The 27,508-nt window shown below is 47.5% G+C and overlaps 2 protein-coding genes across 2 annotated transcripts in view; one reads left to right on the forward strand and one right to left on the reverse strand.

Moving 5' to 3' along the window:
* Positions 1 to 17,091, forward strand: part of TATDN2 (TatD DNase domain containing 2) — a 29,246-nt gene extending 12,155 nt beyond the window's left edge. The window contains exons 3-8 of the mRNA XM_081072630.1: positions 1,937 to 2,431; positions 6,999 to 7,883; positions 12,605 to 12,732; positions 14,233 to 14,416; positions 14,842 to 15,016; positions 15,163 to 17,091. Coding sequence (XP_080928756.1) covers positions 1,937 to 2,431; positions 6,999 to 7,883; positions 12,605 to 12,732; positions 14,233 to 14,416; positions 14,842 to 14,982 — 1,833 coding nt within the window. The 3' untranslated portion in view covers positions 14,983 to 15,016; positions 15,163 to 17,091. The remainder of the gene's footprint in view (positions 1 to 1,936; positions 2,432 to 6,998; positions 7,884 to 12,604; positions 12,733 to 14,232; positions 14,417 to 14,841; positions 15,017 to 15,162) is intronic.
* A 4,261-nt stretch (positions 17,092 to 21,352) lies between these two features.
* Positions 21,353 to 25,629, reverse strand: GHRL (ghrelin and obestatin prepropeptide; the record flags this gene model as incomplete). Its single annotated transcript, XM_081072199.1, has 4 exons — positions 21,353 to 21,372; positions 22,134 to 22,242; positions 25,189 to 25,302; positions 25,522 to 25,629. The coding sequence occupies 4 exons, from the start codon at positions 25,627 to 25,629 to the stop codon at positions 21,353 to 21,355; spliced, it is 351 nt and encodes a 116-aa protein (XP_080928325.1).
* Positions 25,630 to 27,508: the final 1,879 nt, after the last annotated feature.

The raw sequence follows: 27,508 nt of genomic DNA on the forward strand, positions 1-27,508 counted from the left end.
TGTCAACAATTTGAGTACTTTTAGGAAAAAAATATTGTGCCTATACTGCTATCTAGATTTATGTATATCCCAAAAGGCTTAATGATTTACTATTTAAATAAAGATACTATGTGCTTCTTGGGAAAAAAATTCAAATAATACAAGAAGCATATAAAATAAGAGCTTAAGCCTCTTTTCCTTTCCCTTTGATCCCCAAAAATATTCATTAGAAACAGTTTGTTTTTCAGACTTTGCAAATGTATACGTGTAAGACAGGTTAGTCATTGAAGACGTGAGCTTACACTGCGCTTGTTAGCTGCCCTTCACTCTTACTGTGTTGTGCGCATAGCAGAGCTTCCTCATTCTTTTTAAAAGCTGTCTCATGTTTCTTTAACCACTCCCTTATTGATGGACATCTCTTGGAGTAGACTGTACTTTTCCTCAGTAGAGGACAAGGATTAGCAAGCTTAGTGTGGAGTTCCTTTCTCTAATTATATGTACATTTGAGAGGAATTTAATGTAAACAAATTATAAATGCAAGTTGTCGGTGCTGTAGAATTTCTTGGGTCAATCCAGGTCACAGCTGGGGGTGTGTGGAGTGCTCTGCTTTTGGGATGGTTCTGGGGGAAGCTTTATGGAGCATTCTTTTTTTCTTTTTCTTTTTTAAAGTTCAATTTCTTTCTTCTTTTTTTAAGATTTTTTTTTTTTTAATTGGGGAAGGGGAACAGGACTTTATTGGGGAACAGTGTGTACTTCCAGGACTTTTTCCAAGTCAAGTTGTTGTCCTTTCAATCTTAGTTGTGGAGGGTGCCGTTCAGTTTCAAGTTGTTGTCCTTTCAGTCTTAGTTGTGGAGGGCGCAGCTCAGCTCCAGGTCCAGTTGCCATTGTTAGTTGCAGGGGCGCAGCCCACCATCCCTTGCGGGAGTGAAACCGGCAACCTTGTGGTTGAGAGCCCACTGGCCCATGTGGGAATTGAACCGGCAGCCTTTGGCATTAGGAGCACGGTGCTCCAACTGCCTGAGCCACCGGACCAGCCTATGGAGCATTCTTAAACCACGCTGGAAGTAGACTGGATCTGAGTTTCACAGCAAATTAACATTGCGAGCAAATAGTCTAGCTTCTTCCCTGTGGACTCCTGGAATGAGTGGGTACAGAGAGGCAAAGAAGAAAGGGGCTGAGACTTCACCTGTTTTTGTGTTGCGATTTGGGGCCAGGGGGTAGTTAGGATCTCTTGACTGACTCTGGTGCAGTCTCTGGGAGATGGGGCACCTTGCAACGCCATGATTTTGATTTGGGGGAAGAAGTTTGCAGAGAACTTCAGGAAGGCTCAGGGTATACCGTGTTTCCCTGAAAATAAGACCTAACTGGAAAATAAGCCCTAGTGTGATTTTTCAGGATGACATCCCCTGAACATAAGCCCTTATGTGTCTTTTGGAGCAAACTTTAATATAAGACCCGGTCTGATTTTTGGGGAAACACGGTAGTGGGAAGCACACTACCCTCAGGAGTGAGGAGATTGGTGTCTACTCCTCACAGGGCTCTTGGGTTTCTGTGACTCTTCGCTGTGGGATTGGGTTGCTGGTTTCAAGGGTCCCTTCCAGTACTGAAATGTTAATCTTCTGTGTTGCCTGTGTGTGTTCTGAAGGACGTGATGGTCCTCGCCCTCAAGGAGCTTGCAATTTAGTGTTAGTAGACTGTTGATCTCTCAGCTCATTCCTTCCACTTCTGTATGAGGATATCTCATGAGCATGAGAAGGTGAATATTAAGAAATGGCAGTAGTTCAGTCTCGTACACTGGCACTTCTCAGTGAGTGGTATGGAAATCACCACCCAGAGAAAATCTGTGTCTTAGCCACTATTCCTTTCCCTTTGATTGGTGGAGCCCCCACTGATTTCTCATTTGCCAAGTGCTTCATGTATGAAATCACCCTTTCATGATCTTTGGTTTTTCTTCCAGGTTGATTCCAAAGATAGTTCTCGTAATTCCATGAACTCTGAGTTTGCAGCTGAAGCTGAGGGTCAGAGTGATACAGTTGAGGATCCAAACAAAATTCAGAAAAAGAAGAGAGATAGACTTCGAGACCAAGGGTCCACAATGATCTATCTGAAGGCTCTCCAGGGCATCCTGGGAAAGTCAATGCCGAAAAGGAAGGGAGAGGCTGCCACGAGGGCAAAAGCAAGCACGGGAGAGCATCCCAGCCGTGGAGAAGTACCAACCAGGAGTGGAACTGTGTCTGCGCCTCCAAAAGAGAAAGAGTCAACCCCAGAGGTCAGAGTAAAGGAGGAGAAGGCTGTGCTGGAGAGGAGCAGCTTCTGTGACCGGAGAGTGGTGATGGACCCTCAGGAGAAACCCAGCAAGGAGCCTCTTGTGGAGCGAAGGACAGTCATTGACAAGTGCTCTCCACCCCTGGAGTTTTTGGATGACTCCGATTCTCATTCCGAAAGCCACAAGGTGAGTGTGCTCACACCAGTCCCGGGGTTTTAGTTCTCTTGATGAAATGTAGTATTTGGTCTTTCTAGTTTGATCCTAAGTGGTACTCATTAGAAGCAGTACTTTACTTAACCAGGACTCCAGGAAAAAATTGATGGTTCACTTTCAACATACTTTCAGAGTTATTAGGAAACCTCAATTCAGTGCTCTCCTTTTTTTTTGAGGATTTATGTTTGTTAGGATATGGGTTTGTCTGCTGTACAAAGGCCAAAATAACAGTGGCTTAAAGAAAATAGACGTTTGGCTTAAGGGGGATGGCGCCCCCGTGTCAGGGACCCTGGGCCTTCTTTCCTGCTGCTCTGCTGCTCCTCAGTGCAGTTTCCATCTTGTGGTCTGAGATGGTTACTCTGACAGATTCTAGAGCACATTGCATTGACAGTCCCGCCAGTAGGAAGGGGAGGAGAGAAACGTATACTCCTCTTTTAAGAGCTTGGCTCGGAAGTTGTCCACACGGTATCTGCTCAGATCTATTGAGAAGGATCTGCAAGAGAGTCTAGAAAATGAATTTCCATGTGAGCTCACTTACTCCCAGACAAACTTCTGTTGCTATAGAAGGAGAGAATGATATTGGAGGGAAAGTAGTCATTTTTAACATAGCTTCTAATTGGGGGTGGGGAAGCATTCCTCTGCCCTCGTTTCTGCTCAGCTTGTACTGTTGGTCCTCAGAAGCAGTCCCTTTCATCTCTTTTAGCTTTTTCTTCCATGTTTCTAAGTAATTTTGCTTACTGATTTTTCAGTTGTAGACATCTGTGGACTACTCGGGAAGATGAAAATTTAGTTTTCTACATTTCAGTGGCACCCACACCCATAAATATATTCATTCCCTCCCTTTCCTACAGCTCCCTGTGTTGTCCTACAATTTTTGATTAAATCTATTTAAGATTTAGTATCACCATGTTCATTTTCTTTCTTGTAGAAGTTTGTTTTCCTTTGGGTTCATCAGTACTTTGGGCTCCCAATTGTATAGTTTTCTGTGTACCTATCACTAATTCATCCTCAAACTGCTAGTGCCACAAAATTATTATCAATATTGTCAAAGTAAGTAATTTGTCCCATGTTTTTCCTTGGAAGTGTATTTCCCTTAGTTATTTTCTTAGGATTCCTTTTTTTCTAGTTTTTGTTTTTTTGTTTTTTCTTCTCTGCTTTCTTTATGAGTATTTAAGGTGAGTGTATATAATGGTAATACTTTTTTGTTTCATTTTTGACATACTTAATTTCTAAGAACTCTGGTTTAGGTTTTTAAGTATTCCTTTCTTTGAACTCTTGTTTTGAGGTTATAATACCTTCTCTTGTTTTTCTGAGAATATTAATTATATGTTTATTTTGAAGTTATCGTCTGCTTTCTACATTACTTTTTCTACTTTTCTCTGAGTTTCATTCTAGTTCTTTGTTTTTTCCCCTAAATATTTTGGTTTTGTATGTTTTGTGGTAGGGCTTTCCTTCGATGTCCTGGCTATGTGTTCATACTTAAAGATGAAGGGTTACAGAGCTGATGGGAAGTTCTGAGTGCATGCATGGGCTTATCAGATGCTGGCTTCAGTGTAGAGCGGTGGTTTTGGGTAATTTTCTGGGCTCCCAGTTGGATCTGTAGCTTGATCCTCAGAAGCTGCCCAGTGTCCCCTGGGAGAAACCCTCCATTCTTCTGCCTAGGAGGCACACATCTGGCTGCTGGTATTCTGGGAGTCAGCTTGATGGAGATGTCTGGTTCTCACTGTTCAGCATGTGACGGTCCTTCCACTTGTCTATGCATCTGCTGTCCCTGATTATTCTACAGGTTCCTTGGTTTAGCTTTTCCAACTGTGAACCTTAGTCTTTTCCTGGGTGGGCAAAGGGCAGACTCACCTGTATAGGATGGGAGCAGGGAGCTGGGGATCTAACTTCACAGACTTCTAACGCATTCTCCCATTGTCATCTCCACCTTCACCTTCATTTTGAGAAGTCTGGTACCTCCAATTCCTGAGTCTTTCCTGGGATCCCGTAGTGTGAGTCAGCCTGTTTCTGGGTTTTAGGTTTTTGGCCGTCTATAATCCGCTTATTTAATAACTCTTCATTTCTCTGCTTTCTAGCATCTAAATTTTGTTTAATTTGCTTTGCTGTTTATTCTACCGTGTTTCCCTGAAAATAAGACCTAACCGGACGATCAGCTCTAATGCTTTTTATGGAGAAAAATTAATATAAAATATTATATAACACCCGGTCTTACATTATAGCAAAATAAGACTGGGTCTTATATTAATTTTTGCTCCAAAAGACGCATTGGAGCTGATCATCCAGGTAGGTCTTATTTTTGGGGAAACACATTATATGCTTTCTCTTTGTAGGTTTATGCCCTTTCAAGTCCATTTCCTATATTTTTCAAAGGGTTTTTTGTCAGGAAGGACAAAAGCCACGTATGCTATGTTTAACTGGAAAGCCCCAAAACATTAGGGTTTGTAACTTATTCTTTCCACTAAATACATAAAGACTGTTTCCTGTGTAATGTAGGTCATTATCTTATTTGGCTGCTTAGAATTGCATTGTATGGATGACCTTCCCAGACTTATTATATACCCAAATTTCTGTTTGACAGACTGAACATTTAGATTGTCTCTGTTAAGTACATATTTGGAGGCAGCGTGACATGGTAGGTAAGCACATGAGTGTTGGGATCAGATAGAGAGGGTTCTCAAATCCTGGTTCTGCTACCTGAACTATGATCATGAGAAAGTCATTTCACCTCTTGGAGCCCCAGTTTCTTCCTCTGTGTAAAAAGACATGGTTAAATGTTATCACAGATACGTGAAAGTTTGTACAGGTTCAGCAAACTTTGTCTATAAAGGATAAATATTTTAGGCTTTATGGGCAATATGGCCTCTGTTAACTATTCAATTCTGCTGTAGCAGCATGAAAGCAACCATATTTAAGTGAATTGCCTGACTGTTCTGATAAAACTTTATTTACACCAACAGGCAGTGCATTGGATTTGGCTTGTGGGCCATAGTTTACTGAACCCTGAATTAACACATGAAAACACTTTGCTCAGTGCTGAGTGTACTTTAACTTTTGCCATGTGGGCTTTAACCTAAGGCAGGCTTGAATATAGGTCATCTCCCGCTTTCCCAAAAAGAAAATCAGAAAATCTTTTCTTGGCCAGCTTGACAATATAAAGCCTTTCAGGGTCTTAGATGACATGATCGTAAGTCTGTTTATGGTATGTATTTCTAGTTACATGTGCACTTTTTTCCCTTTTTTAATTTTTGTTACACATGCATTTTTGAAATCACTTTTTCTCCCACTCTCCTATTTTCCCCCACTCTCACATGTCATTAAACCTTTTCACATGTGCCTTTGACATGGTCAAAATTACATGGAGAATTAGATACAGATTCCTTGGCTCCGCTCTGGACTTACCGAATCATAATATCTCAGGGCCAGGTGGGCCTTAAAACGCTGTGTTTTTAAAAGGCCTACCTACTGGTTCTGATGTGAAGCTAATTTCAGGAACCATTGTACCATGCATTCTACAAATTCATTCAACAAATACTTATGAGCACGCACTATATACCAGGCACCGTTCTGGGTGTGTGGGAGACCTCAGTGAAGAAAATAAAAATTGGTGGCTGTGGAATTTATGATTCAGCAGTGCTAATTTGATTTAACGCCATGCACAGTTGTTTTAGTGACCATGGTACCTGGTGGTATCAAAGAACCATTTTATTTTGCTCTCAATTTTGAGTCAAGAATTCAGGAATGTCTACATTGGGCAGGACTTGCTTGAGGGGGTCTATCACGTGGTTCCATTTAGATGTCAGGAGGGCTACAGTCGGAAAGCTCAACAGAGTTAGACATCCAGGGTGCTCAGCACACATGGCGCGGTTGATGCTGGTGCCTGCATGTGGCCTCCAGTGTGTGGTCTGGGTGGTGACTTCCTATTTGGGGTGGCTTCCCCCCGAGGGGCGAGCTGAAAGAAGCGGGGGAAGTAACAAGGCTGTCTGGCCTCGCCGTGGAAGTTGCATAGTATCTCACTGCTGCATTCTGTTGGTTACAGATAAGTCACTAGGTTGGCCCAGGTTCGAGGGGAGGGGTCACACATCCCACCTTTCAGTGGGGAGTAGTGTCAGGGAAGTTGAGGGCACACCTTAAAGCTGCCACAACGGTGTGGTTTTTGCATTTTGAATGTATTAGAGACATGTTACTAGAGATGAGATGCCTGGCACTGCTTTTTTCCAAAATCCCTAATGACATAGTATGTTCTAGAGAGCAGTTTTTCTCAAAGAAGGGTCATATAGAAAGGAATGCAGGTATAACATCCCCTTTAAGGATGGTATTATGAGTTTATTCCCTGAACATGATTTGACTATTCACAGCTGTAACCTGGCTCACTTTCTGGAAATTATAAGGAAATCAGGTGACAAAGTGAACTAATGAGCCAGTGCAAAGCCTTCACCATGGCCAAAAAACAAGCCAGAGTTCATGTCGTACAGCGGAGTGAGTATGGGAGGCTGTCTTCACACAAGAAGGCTCACCCTTTGTTGTTTCTCTTCTGCAGCCTAAAGAAAGGGAGGTGGTGATAGAGCACACCTCTTCCGGAAGCGACTGGTCCGATGTGGATGACGTCTCCTCAGTCAGATTCTCTCAGGAGGAGCCTGTCTCACTGAAACTCTCAGCAGTTCCAGAGCCTTCTGCCTTCCCCACAGACTATGTCATGTACCCGGCCCACTTGTATAGTAGTCCTTGGTGTGACTATGCCAGCTATTGGACCAGCAGTCCCAAGCCTTCTAGCTACTCCTCCATGGGCGGCAGCAGCAGCGACACATTGCAGGCTGGGAGGGGCAGCAGGGGCCTCCTGAGTGATTATTCCCCCAGTTCTGCAGTGAGCTCCCAAAACGCCGCCAGAGACTTGGAGGCGACCGAGGAAGGTAGATCTCAGAGTTCTCGTTCATTTCGTTTCTCCAGAAGCTTCGAAGAAGAGGAGGTCAAGGAGAAAAGAGCATTCCAGGAGGAAATAGCACCCCGTTCTTGTGAAGGACACACATCTAGCTCCCTGCCAAAGAGCCATCGGGAGCCAAGTCTAGAGGAGGGTTTCATTGATACCCATTGTCACTTGGACATGCTCTATTCTAAGTTGTCTTTCAAAGGGACCTTTAGTAAATTCAGAAAAATTTATAGCAGCTCCTTCCCTAAGGAATTTCAGGGCTGCATCTCTGACTTCTGTGATCCCAGGACACTGACAGATTGCCTGTGGGAGGAGCTGTTGAAAGAGGATCTGGTTTGGGGGGCTTTTGGCTGTCACCCTCATTTTGCACGTTACTACAGTGAGAGTCAAGAAAGAAATCTTTTGCAAGCTTTAAGGCACCCCAAGGCTGTGGCATTTGGGGAAATGGGTTTGGATTACTCTTATAAGTGCACGACGCCTGTCCCAGAACAGCACAAGGTAATGAGGTTCTCTTTAGCTCACTTACGGTTTTCATTCCTCTTTTAGTTATTGTAATCAAACAATAAGGGTTGCTCTATTTTGGGAACTAAAGAATTTAGAATTCCGAAAAATTTAATTGCTCGTATTCAGACCATGATGTTATTTCTCAAATTCTTCACCAGCTATTTCTTTCAGCTTTATTATGTGAGAGCGGTGGGATAGGGTACTTCGTGACTTCTTATGACTAATGGTGTAAGTGTCAAACCATTTGTTTTCCTTCCTTCTTGGGAAGCAACAAATGTTGTGTTTGTTTAATTAAATAATATATTTTTATTCTGATTTTAAAGTTAAGTATGCCCATTACAGAGTATTTGGGAAATACAAAAAATTGTAAAGAAGATAATTTCTCATTCCACCAGAGATAACAATTATTACCATCTTAATATTTTTCCCTCCCAGTGTCTTTTGAGCATGGAGATTTGGCAGGATAAGAGTAGTTGTAGTGTTTTAATGGAAGTTTCTGATTTAGAAAAGAGCAGGACAGGGAGAACTACCCTCCCACTTCATCACTGCCTGCATTGCCAGGAGACTTTGTTGTGTTCCTGCTGATACCTGTTAGTTGGGTCTGGGTCTGCACGCCCCACAGGCTCCAGGCTTCAGCAAGCATGTGTGTGGATTTCTGCCTGGGCAGTTTGGCACACCAGCTGTCCCTTTGGTGTGGTCACCAGCCTCTCTAGTGCACAGAGACTGTGTCCATTGGTACTGGGGCATGTGGTGAACTGCGAATTAAGAGGAACACTCTTCCAGAGTAATGGTTTTTTGTTTTCGAAGAAAATTTTTGATCAAAGAAAATTCAGGGGTGGTGTGATGGTCTCCTGAAGCAGAAGGCTCCAGACCTTTATAGACCTTTAGGAGGTGGAGATTCTGATGTGAATACAATTGTCCGTGAGAGCCAGTAAGCATGCCAGCTTCACAGTTAATTTCCATAAGGAACAGCCTCAGGTGTGCAGATATTTCCACAGGATCTTTCAGATGAGTTTGCTGGGATTATTAAGGTTACTAAGTTCAGAACAGAGTGATTTTGACCTGAGGATCTACATTTAGACAGGTGGGTGAGATTTTATTTGTGTGAATGTTTTCAGTTTTTGACTTAATTAAATTGTTAGTATAAGTAGTGTTTCTATTCAGAATTAGGTGTGTCCTGTACATTCAAACAACCTCTTGCCTATCCAGAGTTCCTTTTCATTACTAGTAACACTAGGAAGCTTACGATTTCTGGTTTGAGGTGGTAACTTAGCCAGAAATGAATGGAAAAAAGGCTAAATCTGAAGACATAGGAAAAGATAGATTTTTAAGAAAGACAAATACTTAATATTCTGCTTTCCCAACTAGTTTCTATGGCTCAGGGCAGGTGTGGTATTGAAAGAGGAACAGTTTTGAAAATGTCCAGTAAGGTGACTGGAAGGAGACAGAGCAGTGTTATGCTTCATTGTACAGATGACGTTTATTGAATGCCTACCGCGTGCCAGGAAGTATGCTAAGTATTTCACAGTGCCCTTCTCTTTGTTAAATCATCGTGGTATCAGATCTGTATATAGAGGCCTGTCCCTGGGGCATACCACCGCACAGCCAGACTTGCAGTCGTAATATAGGGTGATAAAAAGAATCTTGCAGTATCACGTGGCTGGGTGAGATGGGATTCAAGACTGGAAAATGGCGATTCAGAGGAAACAAACTGCCGGCAGGGGGAGGGCAGAACTGCACGTAGAGGAGAGGAAGGTAAGATTTGTCTTAGAGCACTAGAGGCTGGTAGGCTGGATGGAGGAAGTGGAAGCCGAGTTCTTGAAGGAAATCTCAATTTGGGCGGCTGCGCTAGGTGGATGTCTGCGTTGAGTCACATTGGCCTAAAAGCGGAGTGGTTGGCAAATTCTTGATGTGTCCTGCTGAAGATTTTATCTGAGAAAGGAAGAAGAAAAACCTATGGAAGGACCATATTTTGCCAAGTGAGAGAGTGCCAGCTCTGGTTTGTTGTAAGAGGGAGCTTGATTTCCGTTAGCTAATATTTTGCGGAAGGATTGGAAAATAGAGAAAAGCAAAAGAATTGAGAAAAAATGTCACTAGTTATCCTGCTACCCAGAGCAAACCACGGTTAACTTTTCCTTGTCTGTGTGTTCATTGATTTAACCATGGGCCTTCCTATTTCATTCCTAAGAGTTAGGTCCTGGACCGTGTGTGTGGGAGTTGCACACATCAGCCAGTATGAGGATCAGAACTCTCGGTTTCTGGAGTTCCAAAGCCGGGTGAATAGACTGCTCCTGCTGAGCCAGGCTGCTTCTGTCTGTACTTGTGTTTGACCGGAGTTAATTACTGAGGTAATGAGTAGGCAAGAGCTGCCTGGGGCCACCCACAGGAGAGACTGATGAACTCTGCAGTCCCTGGAAATAATGGATCAGTGGGAACCCGGACTCATGCAGGCAGAAGAGAGTAATTATGCTGGGTAAATAATTCATCTGCACTTCATTCACTCCGGCTCTTTTTCATCTGCGTTCTCTAGATAGCTCCAACCCAGCCTCAAGGTCCTGCCTGCTAACAATTCTAACATTTAATGTTTTTGAAATTCAGATGTGTTTTACAAAGCATTTGTATTTTTAATGCTATTATCCCTTAGAGAATCACAAGCGATAATTGGTGGCAAGTCTTAGAAACATCTGCCATAGAATCAAGGAAATGAGTGTGTTTGTGTGCTTTTTAAAAAAGAAATTAGGAAATTTAAAAAAAGAAAGTAATTGTTTTGAATGGTTTTTCTACTTGTGGAAAGATTCTTGTTTCATTAAATATACTTTGAAAAATACACTGTTTAAACCCTATGGCTGTAGTAGTTTACCCTAAGGAATAATGTTTTTAGAAGCAGGAATTGCATGTTGGAATTAGAATCTCCTGCAACTTCCTGCCTCTGTAGAGGTCGAAGGAGGGCAGATGTGTTGGGGAGGGCTCCATCCAGCTGTAGATATTGCATCTAGGCCGTCTTTAAAGCCCCTACCAAGCATTCTATGATTTTGGTTCTTTTGGTCATTTTCCTTTAGTTGAAAACAGAGATTAAGCAAGAGTTACATCAGAATTGGTATTGGTTCAATGCTACTATTTTTTTTTTTAAATAAATGAGGGCAATTAATTTTTTTTTTTAAATTTTATTGGGGAAGGGGAACAGGACTTTATTGGGGAAGAGTGTGTACTTCCAGGACTTTTTTCCAAGTCAAGTTGTTGTCCTTTCAATCTTAGTTGTGGAGGGTGCCCTTCAGCTTCAAGTTGTTCTCCTTTCAGTCTTAGTTGTGGAGGGCACAGCTCAGCTCCAGGTCAAGTTGCCGTTACTAGTTGCAGGGGGCACAGCCCACCATCCCTTGCGGGACTCGAGGAATTGAACTGGCCCATGTGGGAATCGAACGGGAAGCCTTCGGAGTTAGGAGCATGGAGCTCTAACTGCCTGAGCCACCGGGCTGGCCCTCAATGCTACTATTTTGAGAAGAGATAGTACAAGTGTTAGACTTGAAAATATCATTCTCAAGTGAATATCACCTGACTCAAATTACAAAAAGCATCTTATTATACGATATTAAAAATGCACATGTGAATTATATTCCACAATTGAAAAAACTACTCATGGAAACATTAAGTTTAAGATGAGGTAATTTATAATGAATTAATATTTTTGTTCTTTGTTCTAAACCTGAACTTGTTAGAGGAATGAATAAGTTCTAGCCCTACTTTTTTCATTTAAATACTTAACAGTACATATATTTCACTAATGAAGATTTAAAAATAGCTAGAGTTTAAAAAGAAAAAGACAAAATGTAGTGTATCTGTAGGTATTCACCTAAAAGAAATATCTGATTGTGGTTGAATGGAGAAAATACGTGCAGTATTTATTCTTTCAACAAATATTTGAGCACCTTCTGAAAGCCAGGCATTGTGTATATAGCAAGAGTGCCAAAAAAATGTATACAAGCAGACACATTGGTCAGCGTTGCTCAAGCAGTAGTTTGCCTTAATCAGAAGTGTCTGGACACTGATGGTAACTACTTTGAGCACCTCTTGTAATTGCAGAAGTCAAACGTGACTTGTATTCATCTTTTGTTGTTGGTATATATTATTACAATTTTAGTACAGTTTTTTCCTTTCTTAAAATGTGTATACATTTATTTTGGTGCGTGTGCAGGCGCACACACACAACTGTGCCTAGGAAAAGGTGTGGAAGGTGATTACCTCTTGGGAGTAGAGGTGGAGACAATGAGGAGAAGGACCTTGAACTTGTACTTTATGTTCCTGAGCCCCGCTCTGCCCCTGCAACGCTAAATGAACGTTGCGTGGTGGTTGCTCTGTGGGCTGCCTGGGTTCAGAATTCAATGGTGGTCCTACAGCTTCGCAGATGCATGTTACTTGACCTCACTTGGAGCCTCAGTTTCTTCAACTGCATGATGGGCTAAGAGCAGTACCCGTCTCAGGGTGCTTGTGAGGACAACAGGTTATAATGCACCTGAAGTGCTTTGAGCTCTACCTGGCTCAGTAGTAAGACCCAGTAAGCCTTCGCTATTATTATAGTTTAAAACTATTATTATAGTTTATTATAGTTTAAAAACACAGAGTTGGAGACGTGGGGCTGCCCATTGGACTGGCTGTTCTGGAGGTAACAGACTTCCGAAGTGGCCCTAACCTACCAGTGGTGTCACTTTGTCTTCTCCCAGGTATTTGAGAGACAGCTGCAGCTGGCCGTGTCCCTAAAGAAGCCCTTGGTGATCCACTGCCGAGAAGCTGACGAAGATCTGCTGAGCATCATGAAAAGATTTGTGCCCTCGGACTACAAGATCCATAGGTTAGGAGGCCGGAGCTTCAGTGGGCGGAGGAAATGAACACCTCCCTGTCTAGGATGTTATTTGGGAAAACGAAAACTCAGTAGGAGAACATGGATAATAGTACATATTTACGTAGTATTTTTTCTGAAGATTAAGTATGAGGGTGAACCATATGAAATTTCTGATCTTTGACCATTTTTTACTTACAAAATGGCAACTTCATGTGGTTTGACTAATACCCTAAATCACCATGGGGCAAGAAGGGGGCCTTTCGTGACCCCTGGCCCAGGTGGCAGGCTAGAATGGAGTCTCAGTTCTCAGAAATGAGCAGTATTGATCTTGGGAGAGGCTACTGTGGGGTCCAGTGACTTAGCACACAGAGAACATTCCAGAGCACCTGAAAAGAAATTGGCCTGTTTTGAATTTGAAAGCTCATCCAAGCTGTGTTTTATCTGAATGGTATCTAGGGGTTCTTAAGTTCAGTTTGGTAAACTCTCTGATCTCCAACCGTGTGTCTGTCCTGGGCATTGACTTAGGGGCAATCTGGAGGATTGTGGGAGACAGATAAGTCATCTGCTGACTTGGAGAGAGAGTGTGGAGCTGAGGTGGGCAGAAGGTGCTGGGAGAGCCAGAGGAGCCATTAGCTAAGCCTGGCCAGAAAGCGGTCAGCAGGCGGGGTCTGGGCTGGCTCTTCCAGCACAGGGTGATGGGTGAGATGTGTTAACTGAAAAAACGGAGTCTAGAGCCCAAATCAGGTCTTGACAGGTGGCAGAAGGGGTTGGGGCTGCCAGGCCTCTAGGCCATGTCTTTTGGGTGACCAGGCAGAGAGTGAAGCCTGTGACCTGGCTGTGGTAGCACACAGCACAGAAGAGTCCCAGTCACTTGGCCCTTCTGGGTTGGTAGGTTGGTTTTTCATTGCTTCCTTTTGGGCTGACTTGAAAGGAACACTAATGGATGGTAGGTAGACAGGGCTAAGATGGTCCAACGAGGTGTGGCTGGAGGAAGCCCTGAATTTTCAGATTGGTTAACAATACATATATTGTACTAGGACATAAGCAGCCATTAAGAGAAGAAAATTCACCTGTAGTCCTACTCCCCGATATTTTTTTTCCCTTGGAGTTCATTTGACTACATGGACATACTGTTATCTACTGTACTTGTAATCTTAGAGGGGGCACCGTTTTTAGTTCTGCTTCTCGTTCCGTGTTATGAGAATACCTCATCCCTGTACTGTTGCTGTATATTCTTTGCGGTGATTATTCCAAGTGGCTGTGTAGTATTCTGCAGTGTAGTGGGGTGATTGGGGAGTCTCACTCACCAAGAGTCAGGGTGGGTCTTACTGTGTTAGAGCCAGCTCTCGTCTGTGTTTACTGTGGCGTCCTCCCCGTGGAGGCAGTCATTTTATTCCTGGAAATGTAGCCACAGAAAATGATTCAAAAGGGGTAACGTGTCTAGAGGGCGTGGTGGGGCGGCTGCAGTGTGGATTCTGAGAGAGCGCTGACCTGGGCTTCTCCTTCCAGGCATTGCTTCACTGGCAGCTACCCGGTCATCGAGCCCCTGCTGAAGCACTTTCCCAACATGTCTGTGGGCTTCACGGCCGTCCTGACGTACTCCTCCGCCTGGGAGGCCCGGGACGCTCTGAAACAGATCCCGCTGGAGAGGGTCATCGTAGAAACTGACGCCCCCTACTTCCTGCCTCGACAGGTAGGTAGGGGTGTCTGCAGGCTGAGTGGAGGCCCTGAGGAGAGAGGGTGGGGCGGTGGGTGATCACCCTTACAAGGTTTGCAGGGCCAGAGCTCCAGTGACTTCCAGGTCCCACCCTTGGCTTGTAGATGTCTCCCTGTTGTTGCTCTGCAGAACCAAAAGGCTAGGGGGCTGAGAAGCTGAAGGGTAACCACTCTCTTCCAGGCAGTGCAAAGCCCTACCCTGTAGAGGGTAGTCCAAGGAAGCGTGGGACCTTGCTCACCCAGAGCCCCCCATGACTAGGACTCTCCCTGCACCTGCAGGTAAAGGGGTCTCTACAGGGCAGCCCCAAAGAGGTCCTTACTGGGGAAGGGCCGGGGAGGGAGCTCTGTGTAATGACTGTGTACAGAAGGCACAGCGATGTTCTGATGCTTGATGTCTTCCAGGTTCCGAGAAGCCTTTGCCAGTATGCCCACCCAGGCCTGGCCTTGCATACAGTTCGAGAGATTGCCAGGGTCAAAGATCAGCCGCTCTCCCGCACCTTGGCTGCTCTGCGTGAGAACACCAGTCGCCTCTACAATCTTTAAGCAGAGAGACTGCATTCGAGTCTCGCATTAAAAGGTCATAAAATTCACATGTATGTTTTTTAAAAATCAGGACAAGAATGTCTTTTGCTGCATTATCTTAATGACCAGCGTGAGCATTAAGCCTGATTTGTCTTGAGTGAACTTGGTTTGGAACCTTCTTTTCTCTTCTCTGCCCTCCAGGATGACCAGTGGCCTGACAGAACATGGCTGGGTTTCAACTCTGCCCAGATCCGAGGACGAGGACGTGTTTGGAGAGCCCATTGGAATGGAGAAAACCAGGCTAGAGGCAGGATGTTTTCCTTGAAACTGCCTCATAAGGCTTCTGCTTCTGGCTACTGGGTTGGCGGGGTGGGTGCAGTGCAGTGGGTGAGGGCTAGGGTTTGCCTCCCAGGGCAATGCTCCAGGGCAGTCAGGGAAGGAGAAAAAGCCTGGTAGGAGGGTGCAGCAAGTTGGCCAGCACAGGTCCCTGGCCTCTGCAGCCTGTGTTTTTGAGCAGCCTGTGAATAAAATCACCCTCCTACTCATCTAAGCACATGCCAGTGTGTAACTTGGTTCCTGGTCTCAGTTCTAAGAATGAATGAACTAGTGGGAAATCTCCTGGGGGGGCCCTTTGCTGGAGACCCGTGTCAGAGGTTTATTTTCCTGCAATCAGTGGAGTCACCCCTCTTCCTTCCCTGGATAACTGTTCAACGTGGCTGTTGCTGTGTCAGCTCTGCATTGGCACAGGTGTGGAAGGACCTCAGCTGCTGGTCTACCTGGTTCCTCTGCCATTGATACAGAGGGGCGCTCGTTGTCCAGGGAGAGTCCTGGCTGATGCAGGTCTGGACAGATTGGGGGACAAAGGAAGAGGCTTTCTGGAATAAGGACCCCAAAGAAGGTGTTCCCGCTCACCCTGTCCCCCCAGGGCTGCAGCTTGGGTGTGTTAAACTGATAAGAGTCCAGTTTGCAGCAGAAGCTACCTGCTAGTTTGCTGTTGGGGTCCCAGTTGCCTGTGTTCCATTTTTGCCCCCTTCTGGAACACTGGACCAGGAATACTCCTGTTGCAGCGCTTATGATAGGCCCTCATGTTCCCACCCAGGTGGAGAGGCAGACCAGTAATTCTCCAGGGCTCTGCTGGGGCCACTCAGCCATGTTCTGTTGCCCATGCAGACCAGGCAGGGCTGGTGTCTGTAAGTCTGTCAGGCGCCCTCGTGTGTGGGGGGGTCTCCCTTGCCTTGGCCTCCTGTGTCCTTCCTCCTGGTTGGAAGTGAAAGCCTCTCCTTTGACTTTTGAGCAGCTAGGTCGTGTCAAGTTTTGAGCCGTGTTCTTCTCCCTGCTGGTGCCTTGTAAAGATGTATTCATTACAGGCCCTGGAAGGTTATCATGTTCAAGGATTAAGTGAGGACTCTGCACTTTGTCCAAAAAGATCCTTTACCCCAGTCTCCTGCAGTGAAATAGGTCACCCTGAGTCCCGTGTGTGTTTCTTGGAGGCCAGTAGCTTAAATGTAAAGGCCATCACTTACGCTGAATTTCTCTAGGTGTTTTTGGAAGGTGCATTGGAGCCTTGTAAGTTAAAAGGGAGTGGACTTACCATGGTTTATATTTGGTATTTCTGTCTTGTCCCCGTACACAAGTTGCTGGCCTGGGAAGTAGGCCTTGATTCACTGTCGACCTTCCAGGGTTAGTTATGTATTGTCTGCCTCGAATTTGGCAATGTGGGGAATCGGGGGCTCGTTCTACTTGGAAGAGTTTGGGGACTGCTAAGTATTGAGTGCTTTATTGTCACCCAAATGAACTGCAGCATGTCTCTATCCTTCAGCACAAGCCCTGTAAGTCAGTATTGCTCGCGCAGGACACCAGCGAGGCCTGCGTTAGAGGGTTAAAATGATGACTAAATGGAAGTCTCCGAGCCTGTGCAGTCCCCCCGCCAAGGTGAAGCACAAGGTGCTACAGACTTTTAGCTCTAGCTTGTAGGATTATCATTTCTGTGCCGGGGGCATGAAGGCTGCTTAGCCACGTTTTTTATTTTGGATGGCTGACTTGATTGTTTTTGCTGTGCTGCCAGAACGCCTCTGTATTACCCCACCTCTGGCTGTCAATTTCTGAAAATAAAGGATGGACCCTCAGCCATCTCCCGTACTCTCCACATTCGTTTAGAGTTCTCAGAGTGGGAACAGTGGGTCAGTTGTTGGCTGGTTTCATAACCTGGGAGTCCCCATGGTCTAGAGACGTTCTTCAATATACATGTGCCTCTCTGCAAAATTACACTGGAAATAAGACATGGTTCTGCTTCTTAAATATTCTGCTGCCTTTGAGCATTACGTTTCATTTTACAGCCTGGGAACTCAGATGCATTGCTGCTTCTTAGCCTTTGAAAAGTACATAGATACCGTCTTCTTTTTTCCCCGGAGCAGTGCAGTAGGAGGTGGGAAAATCGAGTACCTAGAACTCCTCAGATGCCTCTGGGTAAACTTTGGAGGAAACTGTTTCACTGCTTGCAGTCAGGCCTCTGAATTTATGCGAAGGGATTCTTGAACACAGTGCGCAAGCTAAAGCCACCTGTGAGAAGGAAGGCTCTGGTCCGAGAGTGCCCAACAGCTTTGAAATCTGTCGGTGCCTCATCTTCGAGACAGTCATTGACTGTGTTTTTAGCACCTTTCTTCACTTTGGCTCAGTGCCTTCCCAGTTGACTGTGTCCACTCAGTGACAGTCTGTTTGTGGCTGAAAATCTGCTGCTCTTGGCTTTTCTGGTGTTCACATTTTTTTTTTTTTTCTGTATGAAGTTTGGGCAACGTGGCAGTCATTTGCTATCAGTACTTTCAGTTTTGTGTCACTCGTTTTTATAAAATAAGGGCAAATGGTCACTGAAATATCCAGTCATTAAACAAACTCGGTCCAACAAAGATGGCGGCAGGAGCAGAGCTATTGATCAGTGGCCAGCTGGCCCCTGTGACCCCTGTAAATGCGCGTTTGTCAGTAATGTTTGGAAGTAGATTCAGATTAAGGAAGATAGCTGAGCGTGTCTCCATTCTACTGTTCGCACGTCGTCACGAGAGAATGTCTGAGCACACATCTTCAAGTGTATGATGAGTTAAATACATGTGCTACTTACTGATGTGCGAGGTATATCATAAAATGCAAAATAAAAGTTTTTCATTAGGAGAATCTTTTTCTCCAGTGGGTATCTTGCTCACCCCGGGGGTCAGTACACCCCATTCAGAGAAGCTTAAGTTAGTGGTATCCTTTAATGGTGCATGGAGGGCTAGGCTGGCACAGGACCGTGTTTGAAATGCCACGTTTTAAGTGCGTCTCATTTCTTTTGATAAGTTTTATTTCTGCCCATTGTTGAAATTGTCCTCACCCTACCCCACGTTGACCCAGTGTATTATGAAGGGAGATAAAAAAACAAACAAGGAATCCCTTGGACGCGCAGTAGTCGGGCAAGGGAAGTAACAGTGGGAGGCAGTGGGCTATGAAAAGCGTGGACTTGAGCACCACAGCTCTGGGTGTGAGTGGACAGCGTGTTGCTATGTGAGCAGTTACTTCATTTCTCTGCACTTCAGTCCCCTTTAAGTGGTGTGTTGTGAGAATTAACTGAAATGACGTTAATTACGTACACATTTAGGGCAGTGCCTGATGCACGGCAGGGATGCAGTAAATGATGGCTGTTAGAATCGAATGCCTACTATGTGCCAGGTCTCCTTGTGGGAGATAACTATTCAGTTTCCATAGTTACCCAGGGAGGTAGGTGTTTGACATTTGAGGAGCCTGAGAAATTCAGTGTTTTGGTCTGGATCATGCAGCTAGTGTTCAAATTTGTGTCTGAGTCTGAAGCCCGTAGCTTTCACCACACCATGCCGTCAGCCCCAGGTGAGAATCCCTGGTCCGGAGTGGGTGCTTTACGTCTGTTGCTTGAATGAATGGCCTAGGCAAGTGGGAGAGAATGCTTGTGTCCTTTGAGAGAGGAGTCAGTCTAGTCTGTCTTTGTTGGGAAGAAGCATCAGGTGACCAGCATTCCTGCCAGGGCCTGGCACGCGTCCTCCTTTGAGCCCCACCCGTGGCTGCTGCTCCCCCAGGTCAGCAGCTTTGGTCATGCTTGAGCCTTGAATCCTCCTCTCTAGCTATTGAGAAAAGGGCTGTAGGCATGGTCAGTGGTGCTCTGGGTTTCACCCCTAAAGGATAGCGCTGGGGTGTGGTTATGCTCCGGGATAGCGTGCGGTCTAGGCCTCCGTGCTAGGCTGGGTGGAGGGGCGGGCTGGCGGGCTGAGGACGCTCCTTTCTCTCTAGTTCTACTTCCGCTCTCTCTAATACCTTGAATTCCTTTAATGGTGATAACACGTTTCCCTCTGTGAGCATTACTGAGACTCAGAGGCAGGTGCTTTGGAAGCAAGGACCCGGAAGTAAGTCACTGTGTGGTCGTGTAGTCAGGGTCTGTAACCATCTGAGAAAAGGAAGAGTGTGTGTGTGTGTGTGTGTGGGGGGGGTCTGCCCAAGGGAGGGGCATGGAGTTGACGACAGCTGGAACTGCAGTGATGGGAAGAAGGTAAGTGAGGGAAGAAACAGGACACCTTTTTCATGTGTTGGCAGTTTTGTTGGTCCCATCTGGCCAGGTCTGAAGTTTTCTCGCGTGACAGTTGACATCTGTTGTATGCCAGGTGCAGTGGCTGTGCTGCCTGAGCTGGATCCAGTCGTCTCCAAGCCACTTGTTCAAATGCAGACCCTGGGCCGGCCCGGTGGCTCAGGCGGTTGGAGCTCCGTGCTCCTAGCTCCGAAGGCCGCCGGTTCCATTCCCACATGGGCCAGTGGGCTCTCAACCACAAGGTTGCCAGTTCAACTCCGCGAGTCCCGCAAGGGATGGTGGGCAGCGCCTCCTGCAACTAAGATTGAACATGGCACCTTGAGCTGAGTGGCCGCTGAGCTCCCGAATGGCTAAGTTGGTTGGAGGGTGACCTCTCAACCACAAGGTTGCCGGTTCGATTCCCACAAGGGATGGTGGGCTGCGCCCCCTGCAACTAGCAATGGCGACTGGACCTGGAGCTGAGCTGCGCCCTCCACAACTAAGACTGAAAGGACAACAACTTCACTTGGGGGAGAGTCCTGGAAGTACACACTGTTCCCAATAAAGTCCTGTTCCCCTTCCCCAATAAAATCTTTTTAAAAAATGCAGATCCTGACATAGTAGGGCAGGGGTGGGGCCTGAGAGTCTGCATTTCTGAGAGGTTTCCAGATGACGGTGACGTCCCACAGACTGCAGTTCCTTGATGACGGATCGCAGTTGTGTTTCAGTGCGACTGACGAGTGGATAGCTCCTGTAGGCCTGTGCCTTGAGTGCCATGTGGCCAGAATTTGACTCTAGGCTCGGCTCCTAGAGCCCTCTGTGGTAGAGGTTTTTCCAGAATGTAGCTGTTATTCCCACTCTCTACGGAGGGGTGGCCTATGTATTTCTAACAGGCGTTCATGTCAGACCAGGCAGGGTGGCAGTGCTTCTCTTCGGAGCCTCCTTGTTTTTTGCCCTTAATGATTCACCCATCCATTGTCACCAGCTCTCAATAATCAGTTCACATGTTCAACAATAAGGGACATTCTTCCCAGGAAGAGTGGTGTCTTCACTAGAACTAGTAGAACTGAAGGAGCAAGGCTCATTTCAGCCGTGAGCTGGAGTGGAAATGTCTTGGGACACCTACCTGGTATCAGTGAAGTCATGAAGGCCACGGCCAGCCTTGCCCACAGTGAGGCGGCCTCTGCTTCACCAGGTCTCTTCAGTAGTGGACGAGGAGGAAGGAGCAGTAGCTATTTCAGCCCTGCCCAGCAGTGGCAAGTAGCTATCGTTAGCACCCCATTTAATGCAACTTCAAACTCATGCTTTGCCCCAGCATCTTGTTCTGATCCTGGGTGTGAATTCAGTGGATGTTAGCTCTGGTAAGGTAGCTGCTCTTCGTCCGTGCAGTTCTTGATAATAAGCTCTCCATGCAAGTTGGGTGCACTCAAGAATCTGATACTTAAAGGGACTGTCTTTCCTTCCTCTCCCTCTGCCCACCCTTCTCCGTTTCCCCCCTTTGTCCTCCTGACACACATGCCCCAATACTCCATCTGCTTGTAGGCCTTAGTCTAGTTTGTTTTTCTAAGCATTCATATCTGCCTTGCTACATACCCTTTTTATACCCTTTTTCCCTCTTCCCACCCTCCACATACCAAGAATTTTTTTTTCCTCGGTGAAATGTGATATTTTACTCTGTTGAAATAATTTCCATTTTGAACATTCAGCACACAGTTTGAACATTTATTGAGCTGGGAGTTTTGAAAGCAATCTAAAACCAGGTGAGCTCTTCTAAGGGTGGGAGGAGAGCAAAGGTGAGCTGGTCTTGTGGATGTCACTTGTCAGTCTTGATGGTCATTTGTCTGCCGGGGCCTCTGAAAAGCAAGAGGCCAAGTCAAAATTTCGTGTCTGTGTCTGGCCAGTGCCACACAAAATGGCCTTCTTCCACATTGGTGACATAGGAGGGGGTGTGTGGGAATGGGGGGAAGCTCTGGCCTTGGAGTGTGGGCTGTGTGACTTGAGCAAGTCATCTCAGAGCTCTGAGTCTCGCTTTCCTTATGCGCATCACAGCTGAGTGCTGTTTTCCTCCTACCTCGAAGGGAAGGGCGGGTGGGGTGGTGGTGCTGCCATGTGGGTGAGGAAAGGAGTGTACTTTGCAGACTGTAGGGAGCTTCCCAAGGCAGGTGTTTCGGAAACACCTCAATCAGGAAAAAGTGGGGTGGTACCTTTTTACAAGGCAAGAGGATTCAAACAAAACCAAAAGAACTGCTTCACTGGCTATGGAGCCTATTCTGAATGTAACTGTCACACTAATTCCTTTTGTTTATGAAGTAAAGGTGTTTTAAATTAAGTAATTTTATACTTCACAGAGGGTGTTAGCTCCATTTTATGCTTAAGGAGATTGGGGTTCCCTGGGGCCCTAAAGCTAGTTAATGTGCTAGTCCTTGGAACGTAGTGCTTCTTCAAATACAAAGACTGCTCAGCCCACTCTGAGCCACTCCCTCTGGAGTGGAATTAGAAGCTCTTTTTGAGAGGCAGGGGTGGGGGGAGAAAACTTCTTTCGTGTCACCCATGGAGGGGCTCACGTTTGGGACTCGGAGGAAACTGAGTTGACCTGACCCAGGCAAGGACTTACCGTTGGCCTCTTCCCAGAGGACGTCCTGAAGAAACTTCCCCAGGGCCTGGCCATGCTGGTGGTCCTGAGCCCCTGACAGCTTGATTCCAACATCAAAGGGGGCGTTGAACTAGGAGGAAGGGCAGGAAGGACCCAGGAAGTGTCAGAGTCCCCACCCTCCCACCCCAACCCAAGCACACCCCCATCCCAAAGAAGGCCCTGGGCTCTCAGGGTCTCATCGTGGACAGGGAGGGAGAAGGGCCCATGGGCCCAGCAGGCACCCCGAAGGGCAGCTGAGCTAGGATATCCTGCCTTAGGCCCGTTCCTCCCCAACACCCTCATCGATCTTCAAGACTTACTCTGTTCCTTTACCTCTAAGGAGGTTGCTGATAAAAGCTGTGGAGGCCCCTGGATCAAATGCCCCCCATCTGCAATCTTAGAAGGCACGAGTGGGAATCAGTCGCCAACGGGGGGATTTCTGGCCTTGGCAGGGAGACTGGGGACGAGAGTGTACCGGGTGTGCATGGCACTAGCCTGGGTGATGGTCTCTGACCCCTCTGCTGCCCCCACATCTTCCTTCCCAGGTGTCTCCCTCAGACTCACAGGCCTTTCCTTGTTTTGTGGAAAAGCAGACAGGAGGCTTCCTAGAAAGATACTCTAAGCCAAATCCTTTCTTTGCCTCCATTTCTTCCCCTCCAGGGGAGAGCGCCCCATGTCCCCTACTCCCTCGGCATTCTATGAGATGATTTATTGGAGCTAAAGGTTTTGGGGAAATGGAAAAGACCTCTGGAGCCACATCATCATTTATTCCCTTGAGAGCAGAGACTGTCATCATCTCTTCATCCAGTAGCTGCCTCAGGACCTAGCCATGTCGGTCACCGTGATGTCTGAAGGAGTCAGTGGACGAATCTTGGTCCTTCTGCCCCCTGCCCTCCAGACAGGAGGTGTTATCCCCGTTTACAGATAAAGGAACAAGGCCCAGAGAAATTACATGACTTGTCTGAGGCCCCACAGGACTCGGGGTCCACCAGCCAGGACCCTATTCCCTGGGCTGCAGCAGCGCCCAGCAGAGGGCCCCACCCTGCGTCAGGCCCGGGCTGTGTCTTGCCCGCGTTGTAGCCTGTCCTCCGTACACCCTCCTCAGGCAGGTACCACTATTCCTATTTTACAGGTGTGCGGACATGCCCAGAGGAGTTACTAGAACAGCAAATAGCTGTTGGTACCTTTTTAAACATTTGCCTTCCCTCTGGTCTCCACTGTGAAGCTGGAGTGAGTGGAGAATGACATGATTTTTTTTAAAGGAATTTGAGCCCTCCTGTTCCCTCCCTTCAGTAACGATTCATTTTTCTTCCACCCCTGTGGCTAATGTGGGTGATCTGATCATCCGAACACACGTTAGGATCCCAATCCAAGGCCTTGTCAGCTGCGACTTGCTGCAGAGCAGCTGAGAGGCAGCATGGCGGCTACTGCTTGGGAGATAAGTGTCAGGTGACCTGACGAGGCTCATGGGGCCTCTGGCTCATCTGCTCTGTCGGGGGTGGGTGGGTTGGGGAGGGGAGTGGGTAGCAGTTGGTTTCAAAAGTCTTCCAGCTGAAATGGATTTTAGGAGGATAACATTTGGGGGAAGTGGAACCCTAGGACGGGAGTGGTTTGGGGAGCAACCCAGAGCTCTGCGGCCTCACCCAGCTTCTGACAGCCTCAATATCTCCCAGACATTTCCGACTTCTGGTTCTAGTTGAGGCAGTGTGGGTCATTCCTTCCACAGCCAGCCTTCATGGAAACTGGAAACTTCCAGTTGTCCCAGCCCTGCCTTGAGTCATTAGCCACTGAAACCCCTTCCCCATTGGGGCTAATTTAGAGCCGTTCTGAATTGGAGCTGGCAATCTCACCGGGAAACTTGCCTGGCTTTACTTCAAGGATGTGCAGGCCATCAAGTGGGAATGCGGTGGGTTGGGGGGGTCTTAAACCTAGTGGGGGGGATCCTGGGCTCTGGGGAGGGTCAGAGCATGGGTTGGGAGTTCATCCTTGATGGGAGAAGAGGCCGGTGAATGGTTAGAGGGAGGCCAGGTCGGGACCCACTTGAGCTGTTTTTCTCTCGGGCCGGAGGAGACGAGCGGGGGCACTGCCTGGCTGCTGTCTATCTGCCAGACCAGGGCGGAGGAAAAGAGGCCTTGGGGACCGGAGTCAGCTCTGAGCTTGAGTCCCACCCCTGCCACGCACTGGCTGTGGCACCTCAGGCAAGTGAATACATTTGTCTGAACTTCTGTTCCTTGTCTATAAAATGAGGGCAAGCATATCAGCCTTACTTGACAGGTGGTTGTAGCGATTATACGATATGTAATAAGGGTGAAACAGTTTGTAAATGAGATCGTGGGACACAGCAGTACAGTAATTACCATTATTAGGAACCACCCCAGGAGTTGTGGTTTCTCTGCAGGGAACTGTCTGTGGCCACCTAAATGCTGTTAGAACCGTCTCCTGAACCACAGCCAGCCTTTCAGGAAGGCTACCTAAATAACCCTATAAAGCGCCTCCCTCCCTCCGCCCCTGAGTCCTCCACTTTGAACTGCTTTCTTGTCCCATGTAAAATTTGTCAGAGCCAAAGCAAGCCTGACTGGCCTGTCCTCCTACAGATGGACGCCGGTGAGTGCTGGCCGCCAGAGCCCGGCTAGCAGTAGCTCCCTGTTCAGGGCGCAGCCTTGGTGCCCTCCAGCCCCAGGTCAGGTCTGGGAGGCCCCAGAGCCAACCGGACGTCTTCTGCGGGGAAACACCTTTGGTCTATAACCAGCCATCTTCCTGGATGTCTACTTCTGGGCATCCTACTTGCTGCACCCTTTGAAATCACCTGGCGTCTGCTGGCTTTCAGCTCCTTGTACACTCCCCTTCTGTTGTAGCAAAGTTACTTCTCTTAGATGTTCGCCTCTTGATAAAGACCTCATAGAGCCCAGTGCAGAGCCCATGTCAACTATTTTACATTTCTTGGGTAGCTGGTAAGTGGGCCCTGTTCATAGCCAGCTCCCCCTGACCCCCGTCATCCCTCCACTGCCACAAAGTGTAAAACTACAGAGGAACCAACCCGGATTTCCAGCTCATCCTCTGCCCCTTCCACCAGACTTCCATCTTCTGGGTGGAGCCAGCCTTCAAGCTCTCGGGGCTGCAGTTTGGCTGGTGGCTTCTTGGACTCCTTTCTCTGTTGGAGACAGGAGGTGTTCTCTTTAGGGCCCTAAGCTCCCATATCCTTCCAGAAGCAGAAGTATGGGCCTATGAGCAGACCCAGAGTTCTCCTTTGTGTTCTAGGAGAAGGCTGAAGCCCAGGTGTTTGAGCCACTGCCCAGGCTAGCTGCTATGTGGCAGGGTTGGCAAGAGATACCCCAGTCGGAATGTGGGGCTTTGTGGGGAGATGTCTCACCTGTGCTTTCTGGTGTTCGGGGCTCAGGAAGCTGGAGCCTGCCATGGCCAAGTCCACGCAGAGCACGCTGATGAGCAGGAGGCAGCAGATGGTCCCCAGGGAGGGCATGGCCTCAGCTGGGTGGGGACAGATGGGCCTGGAGGAGAAAGGGACTTCAAGCAACATGCTTTCCCTTCCCCTGGCTTCCCCTCTCCTCCCCTCCCCTCCCCATGCCCCAGAATGCAGGCAGGAGCCTAACAGGGCGAAGCACTTTGGCCTGGGATGGCAACTGCTGAATAGAGAAGCTCTTCCCATCCCTGCCAGAGGGGCTCCCTCTATCCCCCTCCCCCTGCCAAGATAGGAGCGAATTGAAGGACATGTGTGCTCTCTTCCAAGACTGCTCCTTCGGGGCAGAACCCTTGTAAGTGGGACTCCCCATGTTTGTCCCAGCCCCCAAGGAACTTGTACCAGGTTTCTAACAGGGACGATGAAGCTGAAGGAGCAAGGTCCCCAGGAGACATGGGGGAGTTGGGGCGGCTCCTGAGCCAGCTGTCTGAGCAGCCAGGCTACCCCAGGTTGTGCAACCTCCCCTTTGTTCAGATGGGGCTGTGAATGGCCAGCGGTCACAGTAAGTTACACCCGTAAGCAGACCTCCCCTAGCCCCCCACACAGAGGGTGCCTACCTGGAATTCCTGGTGGAGGTGGTGCCTGGTGGCTGTCTGGTCCTTATATAGGAAGCCCTGTGTTTGTTTTAAACCAGCAACCTTATCTCAGGGTAGCCTAGCTTCCGGAGACTGATTTACATTCCTTGGAAACTAAAAATGCTCATGGCCTCTGGGTAGAAATCAACAGCGGAGGTCAGATGCCCTGAGACATTGCTAGGTTGGCCTGTGGCGGCCCATCTGCTCCAGCTGTCCCCAAGTGGGCCCTGTCCTGGTTTAGGTGGGAGGGAAGGGAGTGGCTGGGGGTTCCTGGCTGGCTTTGCTGCTCTGTGACTTTGGCTTACTCCCCTTTCTGAACCCCCTTCCTCCCTTCATAGAATGAGACTATTGTCACTAGGTCTCCAAGAGCTTGTTCTGTCCCCACACTTGTTCTGTGACGGACGCTACAAACGTCTGGAGCATGTGGGGAGCCCGGTTCATGTAATTCTCATACCTCCCCAATGAGGGAAATCCCATTTTACAGATGAGGAAACTGCTGTGATGGGTGGCAGCACAAGCTAACTGTCCTCTAGGGAGCAGGTGTCGGGATCGTTCAGTTAGTGGCCAAACGTGAGTCCTTCCTTCTGGGTGACACATGACCACTATGCTTGGCTGGGTACTTCTTAACATGTGGGCTTGCCTCCCCTCCCCCCAGCAGGTTCTGAGAGGGAACAGTTTGGACCTGGAGGCAGAAGAGCTGTGACCTAGTCCTAGCACAGGTAACTCCGCCTAAACTGATTGGCCTTAGGCAGATCACTAATCCTGGCATCAGGCCTGCCTCTCGGAGTGGCTTTGAGAACTAAATGAGGTGATGGATGTACTTTATAACCTGTAAAGTACATGCAGGTGACAAGTATTTTTGTACCAGGTCCATAGGGCTTCGGTCCCATGTTCTCAGATGAAGAGTTAATAAACATGATGAGGGGTTCCTTACCTGCCTGGAGTGCTTCATCTAGTTGGATGCCAGGCAGTGACTCCTAAGGGCTAAGTGAGTTGTCTACACAGAAGTTCTGCATTTCAGTGGAGAATCCAACTTCAGGCAGATGGTAGAAATGGCGCAGGGCTTTGAAGGGAGGGCATTGCTGTCAGTAGAGTGGCATGAGCAGAGCGAACAAACGGAAGACATGGGTATAGCATGTTTGGGGCAACGGTGAGAAGGTTGGGCGGCTTGGAGGATGGTGGCAGCGGTGGGAGGGAAGGCCTGGCAGGTGGCTCGGGGTCAGGCCGGGCACTGCCTTGCAAGGTGCTAGCACAGAAAGTTCAGGCTTTATTTGCAGGAGGGAGGCCACTGAAGGTTCTTGAACAGA

The sequence above is a fragment of the Rhinolophus hipposideros genome, assembly GCF_964194185.1.
Source record: "Rhinolophus hipposideros genome assembly, chromosome: 14".
Taxonomy (NCBI): Eukaryota; Metazoa; Chordata; class Mammalia; order Chiroptera; family Rhinolophidae; genus Rhinolophus; species Rhinolophus hipposideros.